This window comes from Meleagris gallopavo, chromosome 25 (genome assembly GCF_000146605.3).
Source record: "Meleagris gallopavo isolate NT-WF06-2002-E0010 breed Aviagen turkey brand Nicholas breeding stock chromosome 25, Turkey_5.1, whole genome shotgun sequence".
Classification (NCBI taxonomy): Eukaryota; Metazoa; Chordata; class Aves; order Galliformes; family Phasianidae; genus Meleagris; species Meleagris gallopavo.
In genome coordinates, this window is record NC_015035.2 from 4,503,644 (window position 1) to 4,525,700 (window position 22,057).

The following is a 22,057-nucleotide window of genomic DNA, read 5'->3' on the forward strand; positions in this document are numbered from 1 at the left end:
GGGAGATGTGGGGATGTGGTGCAAACTGCCCTGCATGGGGAAAAGGCCCGTGTTGTTGTTAGCACCAGCACTGGAGGGGGGAGAGGAGGAGGAAAGGACCAGAACCAAAACCACACAGCGATGGTTTGTGGGAACGGTTTGCTTTGACCACAGGAAATGGCACACGTGTGTGAGCTGCTGCCATGGGACAGATTGGAGCATAGGGGCACAGCAAAGGGATGCGCAGACACAGCTGGGCACTGAGCAGCGCCTTCCTGCTCCTCTCCCCAAAAGGAGCAGCACTGCTGCTGCACACAGAGATATTTCCCAGGAGCTCTCCTGGGGCAGCCATACCTGAGATGGGCTGCGTGGTGATGGAGCAGCACCAGGCTGCGTGCGGGGCTTTGAAATGCAAAAAGGCAGAGAGGTGTGTTGTGTTGGTGCAGCTCCGCTGTGGTCTGAGCCTAACAAAGTGCACAATGCAAACGGGCTGCGACTGCTGATCGGCAGGCAGATGCAGAGCAAGAGGCATCTCGCATGTAAATCGTATTTACCACTAATTAAATGCACAAAGAAGATTTTTTCCGGGCATTCAAGGTTGCTGCTGCAAAGCCTGAGCGCCCACACACGCACACACCCATTGCCTCTGCAAAATGACAGCTTTTTTTGCACATGAAGCAGTTCTTTTCCACGTGCGTGGATTGGGTGAGCGCCCACTGGGACACCGCTGTGTGCTCCCTTCCCTGATGGGATGTCATGAGGTGGGGAGATGGGAGAGCTCTTGGGTTCTGAGCACAGCTGGTTGGAGGGGAGAGGTGTAACAGGGCCCATCTCCCAAGGAAAACCAGCTGCAAGGTTTGGTGTGTTGGCTGTTCTGCTGGCACCCAACTGGAGGAGGCTGTGTGCCAGCGTGGGGACGCACTGTGGTTTCTGTGAGCCCAGCAGCAGCCCCTGATCAGCTGGGCACCAGCATGGGTGCTGGAGGGATCTGTTTCTGAGCAGCTCTGGGCTGCCAGGGAAAATCATAGAGTTACTAAGGTTGGGGAAGACCTCAGAGATCACCAACCCCAACTCATCCCACCGTGTCCTCAAATAGAACCACAGAACCACTGAGGTTGGAGAACATCTCCCCAGCTCCAACCCCAACCCTTCCCACCATGACACCAAACAGAACAATAGAATCACTGAGGTTGGAGAACAGCTCCACCATCCTCTCATCCAGCCCCAACTCATCCCACCATGACCCTAAATAGAACCATAAAATCATTAGGGTTGGAGAAGACCTCCACAATCTCCAAGTCCAACCCCAACCCATCCCACCATGACCCTAAACAGAACCATTCTTCTCCAACCATTAAGACTGGAGAAGACCTCTGAGATCTCCAACCTCAACCCATCCACATCGACCATGTCTCCGAGTGCCACACCTCCACGTTCCTTAAACACCTCCAGAGACCCCAGCACTCCCTGGGCCGCCTGTACCAACACACCACCACTCTTCAGGAGAATGTTTCCTATCACTCAACCTGACACTCCCTTGGTGTGATGGGGGCCATCACCTCCCACACCGCACAGCAGGCAGAGCCTGGCAGCGAGCTGATGGGATCATAGAGCAGAGGAAAGCTGAGGGTCCACGAGCAGTTGTGCAACATGCTGTCAAATGCTGGGTTGGAGGCAGCTGGCCTGCGGGACTCAGTATGGATACAAATCATTTGCTGAGTGCCGAGCACCCCTGATCCCGAAGAGGGGAGAGGAGGGAAGCGCAGCCTTCACCCTTACGCAAGAAGCAGCGACGCCGCAGGCTCAGCAGGACAGCTCTGGGGAGAGATTGCATTCCAGGGGATGGTGAGGGGGAAATGTGGCATCCAATGGGCGGTTTGCAAAGCCTGCTCCACCCAGGGGAGATGCAGGGGGTACCGACACAGGGCTGTGTTTCACAATGCTGTGTGCCCCCCACCGCCCACATTCAGGGCGAGTTTAAAATCTAGATGTCGGCTTTGTATCTCCTGCTCATCTCCGGCTGAAGCATTCCTTCTTGTTTACTGGTCCTCTCCCAGTCACAGGATCCCAGTTGGGAGCAGGAGCCCTCATTTCCTAGGGACATCTTGCATTCATTAGGACATGTTGTTATTGACTTACAAGGCTGCTAATTCTCAAGGTCCAATTTAGCCCTCAAAACCACTAACATGTGTGCTGGGGTGTTGCTACATCGCAGTGCTTGGCTGAGTGCTGCTCGCAGAGCTGGCACAGATGAAGCCCCGACTTCCAGCCGTCTCCCCAGCAGGGCTGAGATTTGGCTCCTCAATGCTGGTGTACTGAGCTCCAGCCTCGTACATGACAGGGCTCCACAGGTCTGCTCAGGACGTGGTTGGTGGAGGAGCTCAAACATTGGGAGCGATGTACAGGGCAGAGTGGCCAAGGTGCCAAGAGACCCATTGGGATGAGCTTGATACTTGGTACCCTATAGAACCACTTGGAAGAGACCCATTAGGGTAAGCGTGTTGCCTGGAGTCCCAAAAGACAGCTGGAGCCCCATAGAACCACTTGGAAGAGCCCCATTGGGGTGAACATGATGCCTGTTGCCCCATAGGATGCCTGGAGCCCCACAGAACCACCCAGCAGCCGCAGTCGAGCATCTTCTCCAGGCGAATTCATGTGGCTGAGACGGTGCCTCCGCCGCAGATGAACTGCAGCAGTGACCACAGATGGGCTCCACGTCTGCAGCCAGCATTCAGCAAAACAGGTTTCCTTAACTCCCCATCTCAAGGGATTTCTCCCCACCTTTGGTACCCAGCGGGGAGGGGCAGGCTCCTCACTTGCCTCCCAGCGGCCCCACTGACTATATATAGCGAACCCAAGCTCCCAACCAGAGCCCCCGGGGGCTCTGACTCACGCACAGAGGTGGATGAAAGTCGGTGGCTGCAGCAATTACAGCCCCCAGCTGCAGCCCCACCCGGCGAGGTGCAGCCCCCGCAGCGGCGGTGCCCGAACCGCACCTGGAGCAGCGCCTGCACCGCCGTGTTTACAGATGGGGAATGAAAGTGGTGCTGGAGTGACTGCTGGCTGCGATGGTGGAGAGACCGTGCAAGGGCTGCGTGGGGTCACGGCATCGGGAGGGCTGGAGAACTTCTCTCAGTTCACCAACCCCAACCCCAGCCCATCCCAGTGACCGTGTTCCCATGTGCTACATGTCCACGTTCCTCCAGCACTTCCAGGGATGGTGATCCCACAGCTCCCTGTGCCAACGTATCGTCACGCTTTGGGAACAGAAATTGTTCCTAATATCCAACCCGATCCTTCCCTGCTGCAACCTGAGGCCATTCAGCTCTCATCCGGTGTAAAGGATCACCCAACTGTCACAGCATCATCTGAGTTGGAGGGGGGCACTTGAAGGCCATCGGGTCCTGCTCCTTGCCACGCACCAGGACACTCACAGCTCCGCCGATGCTCAGACCCTGCAATGCAAGCAGGGGGGGCAGGAAGGAAAGAGGGACCTGCCAGCCTGATGGCAGCCTTACTGCTGAAGGAGCACAGCTCTGTGTGGTTTTGCTCCACCACCACCATCACAGGGCCCTTCTGCAGAGCTCTCCTGCTTCTCAAAGCAGCTCACCCCATGGGCGTGCACAAGCACAGCGCGCTCTTCCCTTGGCCTTTCATCTGCCCTAATAACATGCCTGCTGCGGCACCTATAGAAACTTGCTTGTAGCAAAGAGAAAGGGCTTGTCCAGGGCCACAGAAACGATGTGAGGGATGGAACAGCTCCCCGCAAGGACAGGCCCTGAGGGTCCCCTACAACTCCAATGATCCCACGATAAAACAAGCATCCACCCTCTCCGTGTATCAGTGGCTGCGGCAGAAGAGCCCACCCCACAACGTGTCAGGTTTTCCCTTCTGCCCCTCTGACAAAGGGCGAACTCAGCCCCGGAGGGCAGTGCAGCCACCCCAGAGAGATCTGTCCTGGAGTCACTTTCTGCCCTGGGGGACTTTTGCTGCATTCGGCTCCTTGAAGCCTCAGGGTGGTCAGGGTGCTGGGGTCAGAGTGCTGGAGCAGCACACAGTGCTCTGACCGATACAGGACCCCCTCCCAGCCAGCCAGGGATGGGACGGGCACAAGAGCCCCCAGGGGCAGCTCCCTGCAGGAGGGCAGCTCAGAGCTGGTGCTGCCAGGGAGACGTCGGAGCAGGGAAAGCACACGGAGCGTTACGCACAGTCTTGCTTCATGCCTGGAGGAAGAGAGTGGGCAGAGCAAAGCCACTGAAACCAGCGGGACCTAGCGTGAGGTTTGCAGACTGGAGCTGTCTGTAGGAAGGCTTTGGCCAGGCTCTGGGGAGGTGATCTGCCCAACATCACCGTGCTCGCTCTTACCCAGCACATGGTGCAGCCAAAGCCCAGGGCAGCAGAGCCCAGAGCTTGAGCAGAGCCCTCTCCATTCAGTGCTGATGGGAAGGCAGTGCCTCTGGTGTGAAAACCCAAAGATGTCCACCATCCATCACCAGTGGTCTCTCTCTCGACAAGCAGACATGCTCCCCCCTGAGCATTGCTCCTCGCTGCAGGAGGCACTGGGAGCTGAGAAAGAACAGAACGGGGCCCAGCAGGCGGTGGGATACATTGCCACATTTTGCAGTGCCACACCGTTGCAGTGATCTCCGTGCAGAGATGCACTCAGGCTGGGCAGAAATCAGCATCACAGTGAGGGCGTAAATAAGGCGATGCTGAGCATCAGTTCCACTTTCCCACCATCAAGGCTCCCATTTGCTCATGGAAGCATTCCCAGGAATCACTCCCGGTTTCTCTCTGGGATCTCAGGCTGCATGTTTCTCCACTCTTCCAGCCCCGACCTCAGCGTAGGGGTACAAAGAGGCATCGCCTTTCCTTATCTATCCCACCAGACGTGCTCAGGGACAGCACACCGGGGCTCTGTCCTGGCCCTTTTGCTGAGTGCAAGAGACTCTTTGCCCTCTGCATGCACCAAAACGGGCGCATTGCTGAGCTCAGCTCCACCAGGAGGTCCTCAGGAGCGGTGCTTCACCCCCGGTCGGGTCGCAGCTCCCGGCTGCCCTGCAGTCAGGGCTGTGTCAGTGCAGTGCCCGCAGCCGTAACCCGGGGGGACCCCCAACGAAGCAGCAGAGCTCAGCTATTCCTGGGAACCAGTCGCAACTTGCCTCGGTTTCAAGGCCTCCTCTTATCTTTTGCAGCAACTCATTGTGAAATCTCACCGCTGGAGATGTTAACAGCCAAGATTTATGGCTTCTGTAGTTTCCCTTTAATGGCTTCAGCTGGGGAAGCGCTGGCGAAGGATGAAAGATGCTGGCACGGGATGGATGTCAGGAGAAGACTTCAAAGGCTCCCAACGCACCGAGTCGCGCTGTGATACTCGGGATCCTTCTTAAACCCATCCAATACTCAGCAGCCTCTCCCTCCTGAGCTCAGCCACAGACCCACAGCCCAGCAGCCGCATCTCAGAGCTGTGCTCAGGGCAGGACTGACCCAGGAGCCCGGTTCTTATTGCCTACAGAGCATCGCAGGTCGGTACCCTTCTCCTCTCCCCAGACGTCCCCAAATCCTTCGTGCTCTGCTCCCAGACTCTATGAAGCACTGACCAGCTCTGACTGTGGTGATCCTTGCCCAGCAGTAAGAAGGATCCAAAGGCAGTGGATCTGGTCTGTCACATGCTGTGGGGCTGCAGGGCAGGAGCCAGCAGCCACCCCATCCCACAGTGCAGCTCTGCTCTCCTTGTGGATGTGGCACACAAGAATTCATTCACCCAATGCTTAGAGCAGCCTTGTCCTGTGGCAAATTTTCCTGCGTGGTTGGTTCTGGTTTTGAGTCCAGAAAACACTCTGAAATGTGTTAAAACTCACTGCAATGGGCTCAGAAGTGGGCTAGAACCCACAGCAATGGGTTTAGAAGTGGGGTAGAACCCATCGCAGTAGGCTGAGAGATGGGGTAGAACCCATTGCAATGGGTTAAAAATGGGGTAGAGCCCAGTGGAATGGCAATGCCTGCGGTACGTGCATGTGAGCTTCAGCGAGTGGGAGCAGCAAGACAAAGTGCCACAGCCTCCCTGAAAACACCAACTGCAGGAACTTCCAATCCCCGTAAGAAATATTGCCTGAGGAAATTAAAATTAAGAAGAGCTGAAGCAGCACACGTCTGCCTACACCTTAAGCCCACGCACACGAGCAGGAGCTGCAGTAATGCTGTGTTCTCCCACCCCTCGTGTCCCTGTGACCCACATGTTCATTTGTGATGCCACCCTGCATGCACACAGCCCTCCATGCTGTCCCTATGCCCCAGATCACGAGTCAAGCACTGCTCCATCACGCGGGGCTGCTTCAGATGCACCCAAAGTGGGAGCCCATGTTTATGCATCAGCCCAGCTCTCATGGAAAATCCCATCAGTGAGCCATGGTGTTGGTAGGAAAGCAGAGAGCAGAAGTGGCTGTGAGAAGTGCATGGACAGAAAAGGCCATTTCAAGCAGCACAGCCTCCCAACTCTTCCCCATATCACTTCAATCAGACTCCTTAAAATAAGAATTCCATCTGCAGACCAACAGTCATCTCCCAGGTCCTGCCAAGCCCTTTGCCGTAGGCAAAGCGGTTGAGACGTCCCTTAGCATCAATTCTGTTTGTTTATTTATAAAGTTCACGTTTGATCTTTGTTTAGCAACCGTTTTCATCTCTCTGTCCAGTGGTAAGAACACAGCAGCTCTTCTCCTGACTCAAAAGAATCATGAGTTCTCTTTGCTGGCTCTGGAAACCCTCCAGCATCAGCTCTGAATGCAGCAAGACCGAGTGCATCCGGAGCAGCATAGCACTGCTTACCTGCAGACCTTCCTTTTCCTCTCCCAGTTAAGACAGGCAGCTCTTTACTCTTCACATCTTTTCCCGCTGAGCACAGCAGATCACCCCAAACCCAAGCACTTGGGTACAAGTGCTCCAGGGGAATTCTGCTGTTGCAGAAAACGCACTGAAGTGAAGCCCTATGGCAGCAGCTCCCACATGCCTGGGATTGCAACGTCAAATCACTATGAACCATTCACCCTTCTCCAATACTACTTCCTGCTTTAGGTTGGCCATGAGAACTACCATTGCCATCCCAGACCCAATGCCGTCCTGGACCCACTGCCATCCCAGACTCAATGCCATCCTGGACCCATCACCATCAGACCCAATGCTGTCCTGGACCCATCGCTCCCAGACCCATTGCCATCCTGACCCATTGCCATCCCAGACCCATTGCCATGGACCCACTGCCATCCCAGACCCAATGCCACAGACCCATTGCCAAGGACCCACTGCCATCCATCAACCCACTGCCATCCCAGACCCAGTGCTGCCATGGACCCATCGCCATTGACCCATTGCCATCCCAGACCCATTGCCATGGACCCACTGCCATCCCAGACCCAGTGTTGCCATGGATCCACTGCCATCCCAGACCCAGTGCTGCCATGGACCCATCACCATCCCAAGCCTGTGACTCACAGAGCACTTTGGGAACCACTACAGTCAAACACAGCCCCAATCTGTGAGTCACTGCATCCGCCCTTTCTCCTGGAGACTGAAAAGACATTCAGACACTCAGCTCATGCTCAGCCTTCCTTGTAACGAGTGTCCAAAAGCCCTCAGGCAACCACCTCCAACCAGTTCCCTTTCCATCCCATTCAACACAAAGGTTTGTCCGTTTTCCTTTCTCCTTCCATAGGAATCTCAGCTGCCCTCAGACAAGCTGCTTTATTCCTACACCAAGGAGGACCCTGCAGGGTTTCCTTGGCCTTTTTCAGCTGCATTTTGTTGGTTTGAAGAAATAATGAGAAAATTGTTTCTGGATTTTTCCATGCTGCAATTAATATTACTGAAGTGTTATGAAAACGGATCGGTTTCACTTCTTTGCCATAAAATGTCACGCGAGACGTGTCACATGAAAGGTCTTAAAACAGTTTCCAGTGAAAAGCATGAAGGCTATCAGCTAATCAGGAGCAGCAAGTTAAAATTAGACAGAATATTTAGCACTAACATCTTCATAGCTCAACCCCATCCCCTCTCAGCCTGTGTGTAACATGAGGACGTTGTTCTCCCATCTCTCATGGTCCATGTGTTGTGTGTGTATGTGGGCAAACCCAAGTGCCTGCAGATCTCACTGCAAAACCCTGCTCTGATCACAACCCCTGTGGTCAGCACATCCATACGGTGCTACAGGGATGGAGTCCCACCAAGGGTTTAACGGCTCCACTTCCTTCACGTGCTTTGCTTCCTGCACACTCTCACTCAATATGACGACATCGCAGCCCACGGGCTCTGGGGACGTCAGCTGGATTCCACAGGTTTCCTTTCAAAAGGGAAAAATTAGAGTTGAATGAACCTCAGACACTCACAGGACAAGCGATGGATGGGACGATGCTCCCAAGTTCCACCATCGGCTGGTGGTCTCTGCTCCCACCTACACCCACCTACACCCAGACAGGGGCACCCAGTGTTGACCACAACCAGCTCAGACATACCTACAAAGCACAAGGCAGTAAGGACCAGGGCTGAAACGTGGGCTAAGAGCACTGAAAGTCACAGTCTGTGATTTCTGTAGACACGAATTCAGCTCTTGAAGTGGTGACTTGGGTGCAAGACAGTTGGAAATAATACTGAAAATCCATTACAATCATCACGGTCATCAATTCTTCTAGTTTAACTTGGAAATGTGGTATTCTGGAGAGCAACGAGACGCTCAAATTTAAACTCCTAAGCGTTTCCCCATAAGAATGTGGGAAATGGAGGGGGGGACACGAAACCTCCTCCAAGTTTCTGTAGAATACTTCTCAACTTGTTCTACTGCTTTGCTAAGAGGCTCCGCAGCCAGCAGTAACGCAAGGAGCTGAGTGCATTCCACCTGAAGTCACAACAGCACTGAAAAAACAAAGATTGAGAGCTGAATCAACTCAGACCTTGCCCAGTAGTTCAGGGCACCGCTCACGCACACAAGAAATCCTCAATAACAACAGAAAGATCTGCTTGGTAGTGAAAATATAATTTTATTTTTAACAATAGCTGCCAGCAGTACACTGGGATATCTGTAAAAGATGTTCCAGAGGGTGAAAGACAGAAGCAAACTACAACAGATCGGATCAACTCTTCAAGTATTCCCCACACCCTGTGCTGGGAGTCTCTGTAACCCATTCTGCTCCACTCCCCCCTCCCTCTATGAACACAGCAGAAGTTAGTGGCACGGGTTCTGAGGCAGATTAAACATTTTTCACTCGGGATAAAGCTTTCTTCTAAAGAAAAAAAAAAAAAAAGTTAATGGGATGCATTCAGATCGTACTCCGAGTGGCAAAGGGTGGAAAAAAACTGTTGACTGCACTTTGCCACTTTTTGTTCTCCATTGAGATAGGCATCAGCGGGTTTGGCGCAGGCATCTCCCATTTATTCATGTCTGTGCTCCTTTGATATGAAATGCTAATTTGCTACTTTAGCATAAAAACTCGATTACATCTCTCCTCTTATCATGGAACGACATGCAGCTCTCCATGGGTTCAGGCATGCCCGCCGCAGGAAAAAAACCACCAATTTGATGGGAAAATGCAAACGTAGGAGAGCTGTGGCTGCGCCTGGCCACGAGGGCCACTGACACAGACCTGCAGGGAGCAGCAGGAGAGCTGCAGAGAGCACGGAATGTTCCAGAAGTTCCCGTGGCTCTCGGTCAACCCGTAGCTGGGTACGCACGGGGAATCTCGGAGAAGGAAAGTTTTGTTGAAAGGGAAAAGAAAGAAAATCGTGCGTATACTCTCATGTGTTCTCCTGCAGAAACCAGATGGGTTTTCTGTTCAGGGAACAGAAGTCACCTGTTTTAATGGAAAATTCAGAGTGTTTCAGCTTGGGATTAGAGCAAGTTGCTCAGCGTGCTAATACATGCAGCCAGCTTGCAAACTGGAATGCCTACTTGAAAGGGTAACTGCTTCAGAAGGGGCTAGGAGCATCATTTTAAATTTAAGCAGGGCTAGATTAATTGCTGTTTGATGAAATTAAAAATGCATTCAAAGATCAGATTGTAAACAAGTTGACAGAAGTCAAGAATTTACATAGTTATGAAAGGGTTTTTTTTTTTTTAATTAATGTCGGGCTGCTGATTGGGGCCAGATGAAAGCGCTCTGCCCACACCAGACGCGAAGGCTTCGCGCCACCCCAGCGATGCTCAGAGAGCTCACCTGGGGGGAGAGCAGTGCAGTGCCCCACTGAGCTCTGCTGAAGCCACAAGGGATGGCCAACTTCTGCCCCAGCACCACACAGCTGTGCCGTAAGAAGCCAAGAGGACGCTGGGCCCTTTCACAGCTGTCACACATCACACGTTTTGGAATTACCAACCTGGCACTTGCTTGAATTGTGCCCCTAAAAGAAAGGCTCCAATGCTCAACACTGCATTGTGAGGACATAAAGCACACATTCCTTACAGCAAAAGCCTCGGCTTTGTTTACAAGTGTTCAGACAGCATCATTAAAATACTTCATGCTGAATACAGCGTATTACAATGGTCTGAAGATTGCCTGGAAAGCAGGGAGAATATATTATCAGAATATATTATCATTACAAGACAGCACGCTGCTGCTTGAGCAGGTTTGGCATTTGCGTGCATTGCTATGCAGGCAGCACGCACAACAGAAGCTGCACAGAGCTGCTCCATGCTGACATGCATGCAGGTGTGCTAAGTGCAATGGCCAACGTGCTCTTAGAAAGAGCCTCAGACAGCTCCAAGGAACGACTGGGGCTTTAAAGGGGAGCTCAGAATGTAACAAACTGATGGCATCCCTTCCTATTCTCTGTTTTGAAGGGTTAACTGTACGAGCAAGGAGCACCACAACAGGCTTTTCCAACTCTACATCAACACAAATGCTGTTATCTGACAAAAGAAGTCATCCCTTTTTCTAGATGTCACATTGCAGCAGAGACTGGACCCCTACAAAGGATCATTATGGCTGAGAAACTTCCTTCAGGGTGAGAGCGTGACATCAGAACACAGTAACTAATAAAGGGCAACGATTAATTCTTCCTAACCAGGTCGCTCTGCAGGATTTTCCTTCTGTGCCTGAACACTCCTGTATTAAGTCACTGTAAGGTCTGAGTGTATCTATGGTTTTCTTAGAAGGATGTGTAACAGGCCTTCTAATTGCCTTTATACTGCAGTTCTAGCTCTAGGAAGGCAGGACAAGGCACCACAAGCCACGTGTACAAATGCACATCTCTTACTCTACCTCTTCTACATCAAGCTAATGTCACAGGTATATAAAGTAGCAAAAGCAGGATGCTTAGAAAAGTTGGGCTTACCAAAAATAATAGTGTATAAAAGTGTTTATGTGAGGGCCTTTGTGTTATTGCAGAATGTCAAATATTCCAAGGACAACCGACCAGGAATAGCACTTTCCAGCTTCTGAAATCAGTTAAATACAAAAGTAGCTTTACAAAAAAATAGGCATTTAAGTCTAGTGTTCTTTGGAGTCGTTTATGGTGGTCTCTTAAAAATAACCGAGCCATTTATTCCATGCACCAAAATCATTCATCTGAAACAAGAAAACTATCTCCCCACTTTAGAAATACTCAAAAATTGGTTCCTAAAAAAATTGCAGTGCTATTCCTCAGTGTTGCAGTAAAAAGATTACGTATAGTAGTGCAACGATTACGATCATGCAAAGCTGCAATCCAGATGCACAGAAAGCAGTTCAGGTAAGTTTAGTGTACAGGACTGGATTCCACGCACCCTTTCTTTACAGGTGTAGCTAACAGATATCCTTTCAGATTGAAAAAAGAAAAGGGAAAGCTATAATTTAAGGCAAGTGTTATCTTTAAAGGTCACTTTAGCTTTCTTTAGGACAAACATAAAATCAAACAGCTTACAAAAGCTCCCAGGACTCCAACTCGAAGGGCTCTCAGCGTTCAGTTTTGCATTGCCCATCATTGCACTGCTATCCACCACGTACAGCAGCTACTCGTCACTAACGTTTACACATTTTGCTTATGACAGCAAAGACTTGTAAGTAAATATCACCAGAAAGACCTATACAAAATAAAGGCTCTTAACTACCAAAAAGAAAGCCACTTGAAATGCTTAAGGTGAACAGATGGCAAGCATCCAATTCTTTTGGTTTCGTGATGTTAAAGGGCATCCTGACAGGTATTCATTTGCTGCAACTCAGAATTTGGGATAAGTGTAAGCTGTCAATTGCTTTCTTGTTTCGATCTCACCACGTTCTTGAAGACACAACTAAATGTGAACTCTGCACCGTGAGCTCCTGGCTGTAGTGCACAAGCCTGGATTCAAACTTCCTGATGTTCGAGGTCATTCAAATCCAAGTTTCACGTGTGAGTCCATTCTCAACCATTACTGTGATTTCAAATCCAAGAGAATTATAATATATATGTATATATATATAAATCTATTTTAAAAGCATTGCCAAATAGTTCTCAAATGGCTTTTCTGGAGAGTAAGTTCCCTTCTATATGAAAACAGGATAGACGAACAGGTACAGCTCGATGTGTTGCACATATGACAACTGTGTTATAGATCTTCTGGAAGAGCAATAAAATCCAAAATACATAAATATTCCTTGTACCATACAGAAAGACAGTATCCCAGACCAATTTGTAGATGGGGACCAAATGTTTGCAAATAAAAGGAATGGGGGCAAGAGAACTCTTCATACTGAAGAACCCAATACCCCACAACAATAGGAACATAACTGCATTAATAATATGACTTGCCATGAAAAGAGGTAAGGAAAAACAAGCCTATAATTAAGTCTGCAAACTTTAGGTAATTACTGTACCTGGTCTATCCACCATAACTTTGAATAACTGCAAGTTCATGACAAAAAAAAAAAAAAAATTAAAAAAATTGCTATCTTATATGAAAAGAGCAGTCTGTTAGAAGCATTGTTACGGAATACGCAAGAAGTCGTCTCTCTTTTTGCAAGTGCTGTTTACTTAGTGAGTCTCTTGGCTACATCACTGTAAGCTATTTCAATTTCTTTGTCTCCAGGACAGGTATTGGTGAACTCATCCCTGCTGTAAGCATTGGTCAGGTATCTCCAAATCCCCGTCATTTCCTTGGGAATCTCAAAGTTGCGATATTTTTTGGCCACCACCTGGAACAGAAGGGTTAGGTTACGAACTGACAGACTCGAAGCACTTCTCCATCCCTCCTCATTCTCTCGCTCTGTTGCTCTTCCAACACATTCATCACATTCTGCAGAACCCGTCCCTCTGGGATATGCCCAGACCCGACAGCGCGCTGCCTCACACAGCCTTTAATTCTGTCCTCACCAAAGAAAACACTCCAGCACCCAGGCAGAAGCTTAATCTGTGGCTCCATCTGCAGTACAAAACGTACAAAGGTCACTGGAAGCAGTGCGAAGAGACCAAGCCACGATTACACAGGTCCACCTCCTCTCCTGCACTTACTGTGCTACCTCCCTTCCAGCTTTCTAGACTTCCCCCCCCAATGATCTCCCTGCATTGTTACTACGTTCTTTTCTGCTAATACTGCACTTAGATGTAGGTGGGATCCTACACACGGTGGGAAGGAGCTGGACTCCAGCATGTCAGAGACCATAAGTGCTTCCCCCTCGTGCAACACCCCCAGGCCATTTACCTTCACAATGTGCAGTTTGGGCAGCAGGTTGCAGTCTGCTAGTGTCATCTCATTGCCATCCAAAAACTTGCGGGTAGAAACTGTAATATCCTCCATGCTGTTTTCATCTATCTCGTCAGGAAGGGGAGAGTTCAGGTACTCATCCAATTTCTGGAGGGTTTTCAAGAGGCCACGTTCTAAGCCTACAGAGGAAGGAGTTAAGAACAGGAAAAAGAAACCAACTACAGCAAGCAAATTTCAAAGCAAATTAACATTTGAATAGTGACACCAGATCTAAAATACAAAATCCACTTCACTGTGCTCCCCAGAACAGGTGGCACAGTGGCACAGGTGGCACAGTGGAGGACTGCTGGTACTTGCACAAATTCTGTAGCAACACCACTGCTGGTGCTGACTTGGAATTCACTTGGAACACTGAAACAGAACTGGAATCCCTTTAAATATCACACATGCACGTTATCTAAAAGTTGGTTTACACATGAGCTTGCAGCACTTTAAAACTGCTCTAACAGTGTTTATTTTTGGTTTAAAAAGTGGCTTATGTCAGTTTCTTAAGACTTTTCCTAACTGGCTTAAAGTAATTAGCATTAAGCTAAGCTATTCATTTAAACATAATCTCTTTAATGTCACATGCTCAGCTACAAGGCAGAGCTGAGCAAGCAGCCGTGGAGGTTCTGCACATACAGCAGCAGAGGGCAGCAGAACCCACAGAAACAAAAAGCATTTCTCAGCAAGAGAAAGCACAGCTGTTCTGCCACCCTGACATACACACACACACCAGAACACTCCCATTTATTGCCAGGGCAGAACAGAATGCTGGAATACCCCTGTGTTAAACTCACTGTTTCCTCCTCGGCTTCTGTAGCTGCTGTTTTTCAACTCAATGCAATAAAAAGATTGCATGGGTTGTAAATAATGCTGAGAAAACACTGCAATGTGTGCACAGCACTGACTGCAGGGACTTACCTTCGTTAGCCTCCGGTCTGGAATTTTTGATAAATGCAGAAAATTTGGCAAAAATATCCATTCCAGCAGTGTAGGACTCAGGGTGCTTTGGAGAAAGTTTCAGGTATCTAGAAAGCAAAAATCAGAATGATGGTCACCATACACCAGCTTGCAGGAAATGGCATTTTGTAAGAAACAGCCCATGCTGCCATCGAGGGAAAGTTTTAAACCCAACATCTCAGAGGCAAACAAAAGCACACTGCTGCTTTCTGAACCAAGCATTTGCCTCGAGCAGTGTTTGAAACAACCCAAGGCAACAAGAAAAGGCTCCTTCAGCAGAGCTGTGACACAGTGGAGCACAGAGGCAAAGAATGGAACACTCCTGCCTGCTTTCTGTTTGCAGGAGATTGTTCTCAAGTTAACATTCTATAGCCCCAGAAAATCACGGGCTCCAGATCCTTTAATAGAAGAGGAAGGCCTTCCACACTAAAGGCAGTGCCTGCACTTTGCCACTGCCTCGTGGCTGTAGTTTAGAACCCACACGTTTCACACTCTTGTGCTGTGTAATCTAATGATCTCAAAAAGTGCTCAGTATTTTCGACCATGAATTCCAAATACTGAGCACTCTTATCTCTGGGACTCGCTGTCATGTCCAATATAAAGAAACTGGATGTTAGAAAATTACTTTCCATTTGCATTTTGTAGTCATCAGTTCTGTGTGATCATCCACAATTCATCTGCTTACAAGTAAAAGAACTCCAAACTATTCCCAAAGCCTAATCTTCAATTTATTGATGCCAAAGAAGTTCCTAATTAGTGCAAGGAATCCCTCTAAGGCCACTCCATCTAATCTAAGGTGACACATTCTCATTTGAACACTTACTTTGGCGGAGCCAAAACTTCTTCCAGGAACTCTTCAATCTTGTTCACATCTGTTTTCACTTCACCATTGTAAGTTATAAAGGGTGGATGAGTGCCTGGAGCCAAATTCTGAAGGTCTGCTGGTTTTCTAGGATGAAATACAAAGGAATACAGAAATAAGCTTGGGAAATCCATGACAACATCCACAACTTTCCATGCTACAATCACAACAGCACTGCTGGAGGTTCCCAACTTCTTGGCAGTTCAGAAAACATATCACTATTTTTCTTTGGAAGAGCAACTTTACATCTCGATTGATGTTTTCTTACCAACAATTCATTTCAAGTGCTTAAGAAAAGCCACTTCCTTCCTACCTTTTGGGTGGGCTTTTTTTTTTTCCCCCTCAAGCCAATGGTACAACGTTGGACACACTGGCTGGGACTGGGAGATACACAACACTACACCCCCAGCATGCTTTCTCTTTCCAAGATCTGGACTACAGAGTTTATATATAGCGTAATCTGCAGGCAGAGATAATCCCCCCACTCTGCACAGAGCTTCTCTGCAAATAACCAAACCTGAAAGAGCCCTGGGTAAGAACTAGCTGTGTGCACAGTTTCCGGACAAGGTGATTTTTAAACATCACGTTTAAAAACGACATGTCTGAAGCTTCCTCCAGCAAAAATATCAATGATTTACAAATAATACCAGCACAGTGGGATGTATGTTGGATGATACCACGACTTGACCCAAGGGAAACAGAGAACCAAGCTTCAAACACTTGTTGGTTTTGCTGATGTCTCTTGCTGCTGGAAGGTTTGCTCCAGCTCCTGTTGTACCAACTCCAGCCAAGCTAAGGCTCTCTGCTCCATAAGGAATTGGTTTCTCCCTCCTGCAGTGGGGCTGGAGAGCCTCCTGGCCATGCTGTGCAGGGAAGCAGGTTGGTAACAAACAAGGCCAGCCTGAGAAAGCAGAGCTTTTGGGGACAGCACTCAAACGCTGTTAAGCAGCACAGCAACAGGTCTGTTCTAGAAACGCAGCTTTTCTTACAAGATTAAGGTCTCCTGCCACAATTTTCCCCTCCTGCCCACTGCAAGGAAGCAGCAATGGGACACAGTGCCACAGAATACTTAGGGCAGGGCTGAGCACTTGGCTGTATGTGTAAAAACTGAATAAGAAAAAGGATTTTCATTCTTAAGACGATTAAATCCCTGCTTTCAGCCAGGTGGCAGAAGTCAGATGTTAATACAAGGAATTAACCATTTTCAGTCAATTTTTAAGCTTCCACAAAGCATGAATTGTCACTGCCCTCTTACTTTTAGGATTTAAGGTTTGCCACCGGTGAAAGCATTAACTTCAGCTGAACACTTCATTTAAATACAGCTCTGTAACCCACAACAATTAAAGGAAGTCATTGTGGCTCACTTCCAGTTCTGCATTTTGCCTAGGTAACATTCCTCAAAGGGGATGTCATGTTAAAAACCAACACGGGAGGACCACCAGATTTACAGCAACACTATGACAAAAAAATATTTAACTCCAGAAACAGACTAGTCCAATAAACTAACCAAAACCTCATTTTCCACGCTCTTTTCCAAAGAATCAGAGAGCATATCCCAAGGCTTGATATGTCATGAACTCACTTGGACCGTGTGCATCTTTCAAAGAAAGCAGAGGTTAACAAAGCACAGCCCACAGAGCTGGGTCTGACTCCCCAGCAGACGTGCAACAAACCCTGGCTTACAGCAGTGTGAAGGAACACCCTTGAAAGGCTCTGAGTGCAATCTCCCTTAGCAGCCAAGCATGAATTAAGAATATTGTAGTGATGTTCACTTCAGAGATGAAATTGGGCTGTTGAAAAAGTGTTCTTTAACCACTCAAAGCAATGCCATGGTAGTTAGCACCTGCCCCAAAGCTTGCAGTGATGTTGGGAGGTAGGAGCACAGGCTTAGACACCCAGCTATCACTAGCTAACTACATGGGCAAACTCCTTAGCATCACTGTTTGGTTACAGAATAGCCACAAGCAGGCTGTGCCTTTGCCACAAACCAGAGCAACACTCATTGTTTCAATAATTTCTTGAAGATCAGGCAAAAGCCAGCCCCATATATGACACAGAATCAGAGAACTGTCTGAGTTGGAAGGGACCCTTAAAGGTCACCAGGTCCAACTCCCATGTGATACACATTGATGTCCACTCTACTGTGATTGATAACTATGGCAGCACTGAAATGAGAGCCCAAAGAGCAACGTGAAGAAAACATCAGCAGGAAACAAACCCAAACCCAACGCTGCCACCAGTTCCTAAGCAGCATTTCACGCTGCTGAAGGTGCACTCAGTCCTGGGCAGTCTTTTATATTGACTTCTCTCTTTATTTAATCTTCAGCTGCCAACTAAAAACGACACAATCAAGATGTTTAAAATAGGATTTCGAAACCCAACTGAATGCAGCCCAGCCCTGAGTGCTGCTACAAGCCCAACAATGCTCTCAGGCTGATTTATGTACTGTAACTCTGCTCGTCAGCAGCACAAATCAGATGAAATGCTGCTTCTGTGAAGGGAAAGAATAAAGGCTCTGTCTGACCACACAGAGGGAAGAAACGCGTTATTTCTTCGACAGAGCTGTAATTCCCACTTTGTTTGCCCATGTGCCCATGTTGTGTCCTCATAGGAGAACTGAGGGCTGCAAAATGTTCTCTGTGAGTGCAGTGTGATGCTCAGTGCAAGTATGGAGGGGAAAAATACATGTCACAAAGTCAATGAACCCAGACTCATTTTTTCCAGCATCCCAAGTTGTTAACTTGTGAGCTGTTACATCCAGCCCTGACCTCTGGAGCTGCACAGACAGAGCTGCTTTCACCCTTGAGTTGAAGTCACACTGAGGCTGAAGCATGCTCTGCAAGGGAACGCTGCCTTTTGGCTAGCCAAATAAATCCAGATGCAAAAAGCACACTGCTATCCACTTCTCAAACAAGTTTGCTTTCCTATAACAGGATAAAAAAACAACACAGTAATTAGCTTGAACAATGGATTTGTGAAATCAGTTTCCTATGACAACATTAGAAGTGCTAAAGCAGAGCCTATCCAGCACTTATCACATTCTGGTAATGCTAACAGGGGACAAGCCACCATAAAACATTTCCATTCAAGCAGCTGGCATTCTGCAGTGCACTGCAATGGGGTATGAAACCATCCAGAACGGTTCTGTTTGTGTCTCCCTCTTCCAAAGCTTTATTAAAGTTTGCATCACCCTCTATTCAAACCTGAACCAGCCTCAGTGCTCCATCCTTCACCAGATGTTCAGTGTGCACCAAAATACAGAGCTCATCTGACCTATTCCTGCACTCATTCTGTGCTTTCCCCATCCAACAAGAATTACATCTGCAGTAATACCCCACGTTGGCCAGAGAGCATCTTAAAGCTGCAAACAATGGACAAAAGCTGCTCTTTTTTATCCTCTGTTGGAGTGGTCTGCCTCAGCCTTATGGCAGAGAATTAGGTAATACTGGTAATTGAAAACCAGCATTGTCAGAGTCAAAACGGAGGGGAGAGTGGAGGATGCGTTGTTTCTTGAAGCAAAAGCAAACCAAGTCAGTCCCTTCAAAACCAGATTAAAAGAAGAGAGCAAGTCCAGCGAGATTCACACATTTTACACTCAGTTCTTTGGAGAATGCTGCATTCCTATTGGCTTTACTTCCAAAAATAAGCTTTGTGTGCACGAGCAGTTTCTCCTCTCCAGAGAGTTCAGTCCCTGACGTCACACTGGTGCTGTGCAAACACTGTTCCCACCAGAGAGAAGCAGACCTCTGCTGAATGGTGCATTGCTACTTCTAATAAAAGTACACCCAACCTCAGTAAACTGAGATTCCTCCATTCCCATTTCTCTCTTCTCACCAATTCAGGTATTCCTCCCATAGATACAGAAGTTTCAGCTCAGGTGACTTGCAGCACTGTGCCATTCCTATATTCCCACTGCATGATAACCAACCTCACCTTAACATCCTTAAAGAGAAGGGTGGCTGCATGTTATTATTTGTGACAGTTATCCAGAATCCATTGGCTATTGGATCAAAGTTGCAGCCTGCAATGCTCTGCTTGCAGAGACCCCATGTTACTGATCAGCTTTACAGGAGAAGAACAGAGGAAGTTTTTCACCCAGAAGGTGGTGAGGCACTGGAACAGGTTGCCCAAGGAGGTTGCGGATGCCCCATTCCTGGAGGCATTCAAGGCCAGGCTGGATGTGGATCTGGGCAGCCTGGGCTGCTGGTTGGCGACCTGCACACAGCAGGGGGTTGAAATCATTCTATGACTCTATGAGTGTGATATAATTATAGACACTACTAACATTTACACCATGGTTGTTGCTTAGTATTTCTAAGGATTATATATATATTATGTTTCAGAAAACAAGCCATGCAAGACTTCGAAGCCCCACACAAACGCTGTACTCTTGCTCCTGAGATGCACCAAGCATTCCTTACCTCTTCAGGTCAACTGTTGTGACACTGAACACCACTCCCTTCAGCCAAAGGATCATGAAGAGCCTCTGTGAGAAAGGGCAGTTTCCTATGCTTTCCCCGTCGCTGCCAGCCTGCAGGAGAGAGAGAGAGCAGATCACAGCTGTTACAAGTGCCATAGTGCCACATACACAGGTATACTCAAAGCTCTTCGTGTAGAGACAGACTCAGTAGCAAATCATGGACATTGCTGCCTGCACATCATTAGCTCTCCCAAAGAGCAGAGCACACAGCAGGAACACTCCCAATGCACTGAACAGAGCACTCAAAGGTACCCCCATACAACGCACAAAGATAAGCACCCTCAGAGCATACAACACACTTCACATATTGGGCCTCTGTTATTTTATTTCTGTGTTTTCCTCTTGGATCTTCCCACCACGTTGTTTTGGTAGCAGATATACCTACGACTGCAGTGCAATTCACCCCGAGCAGCCGCACATTCAACAGCAATTTTCCAACATCTTTTGTTGGATTGATTCCTTCGTCTCCCCCCAGGCACAGTAATTAATTACAGCCATCTTCCAGTCCATTGCTCATCTCACTGCATGGCACTGCAGCGAGCCAACTGCAAGCAGCAGCTCCAAATCTTGGCTGTACCAACGGCTGTTACAAGGAAGAACAGAGCTGTGCACACTGGAACTTTGCTGCTCATATTCCAAAGACATTTTTTAATAGGAAACTTATCAACAAGTGCTGCCACAAGAAAGGTTATTGTATAACAGCAGTGAGCAACCCCAGGGCAGCTGGCCATGGCACACATCCCATCGCTGCCCTGACAGTGCAGTGTGTAGAGCTGAGCTGGAAAATCTGAGTTTTCAGCGGGATGGAAGCAGACAGTGGAAACCTTGAGTGCTGTTGTAAAGTCTGAGCCCTGGTTCAGGAGTTGAGACTGCTGTATATATATAAAAAAAAACTACAGGATTTTGTGTATTATTATCAGAAGACTTCCAAGAATGATTTCAATCAGCCTGGTCTTGAGACATGTGCTGATTCCTCCACTGCTGCTGTTATTAGACTGTACTGTAGGACACACTGCCTGTCCTCCTCTGACACAGTGCACCAAACAACGATGTGAAATGCAGGGCAGATGACTGGAAGGGCTGAATGCAAAGCCTGGGCAATGGCTGGTGGAGGTCCATTTAAAGAGAAGCAGAGTAAGGTTTGGGCACTCACCAAAGGAATTGCTTTTTCTCCAGCTCTCTGCCAGTTCCCAGCCATTGAGAGGGGCCCCAGTGGGGAGAGCACAGACTGTGCAAGTGACAGAGTGAGCAGCAGCACTTCCAAAGGGCAGGGAAAGAAGAAAGCTTTTCATCCAAAGTGTCTCAAAAAGATCTTTTACCTTTAAAAAATTCAAATGCCTTTCAGCAGGGAAGTTCCACCAGAACAGGAGGATTCAAACTGACTTCTGCCGCCCTCAATTCGTGCTTTGTTGCAGACAATGTACAGCCATTTTTCTTCAAACCATTGCCACTTCCACTAATGAACGTTTGAAGAAGGAAAGTTGTGCAGGGGTTTGTGCTTGCTTTTTGCTTTGCATACATCATAAACTGATGAAAGAGAGCAGCCAGCCTGGGCACTCAGCTCAATGCACACCTTTCTCTTGTGCATACAACCACTGTAAGGATGGAGCTGCTGCACAATGAGTGTATTCCTGCTTCCCACCATTCCACCCTAAGTAATATATCTATATACCTATCTCTATGCATATATATTACTTCCCAGACTAATTTACACCGTGGAGCAGAAATGATTCTGTGATACAGAACCTATCTCAGCCTTCAATTGCGAGCAAGCACGACGCCAGGCTCAGCCCACAGTTCCACCCTTAAGGACGCAGAGCTCTGCTCACTCATCTTTAATTCAGCACTTCTGACACCGAAGCCAGCCAGCAGAGCTAGCTAATACAACACATGCTGCTGAGGTCTCATCTCACCTGCACCCACGTCTTCTTTATCTCCACAGGATTATATTATTTCCAGGGGAAGGCTGAAGGATCACAGCTGAAATAAAGCACTCTACAATTCAAGGAGCGGAGCGGCTTGTTGCGCTACAAGTGAAATCTTGGGCCATCTGGAACCCAAAGCAAAACTGCTTTGGGAACAAAAAATAGTCGGGACT

The 22,057-nt window shown here is 48.4% G+C and overlaps 1 protein-coding gene across 2 annotated transcripts; it reads right to left on the minus strand.

Annotated features, from left to right (window-relative positions):
• Positions 1-8,985: 8,985 nt before the first annotated feature.
• On the minus strand, positions 8,986-20,010 carry CLIC4 (chloride intracellular channel 4). 2 transcript variants are annotated; one of them, XM_031556818.1, is made up of 5 exons: positions 19,901-20,010; positions 15,441-15,566; positions 14,579-14,685; positions 13,613-13,794; positions 8,986-13,106 (listed from the first exon to the last, which is right to left on the minus strand). In XM_031556818.1, exons 1-5 carry the CDS (start codon positions 19,954-19,956, stop codon positions 12,942-12,944), a joined length of 636 nt encoding a protein of 211 aa, XP_031412678.1. In that variant the 5' UTR covers positions 19,957-20,010; the 3' UTR covers positions 8,986-12,941. The 2 variants fall into 2 exon arrangements, with proteins under 2 accessions (XP_031412678.1, XP_031412677.1); XM_031556817.1 differs by lacking the exon at positions 8,986-13,106 and adding an exon at positions 13,113-13,333.
• Between the last annotated feature and the right edge of the window lie 2,047 nt (positions 20,011-22,057).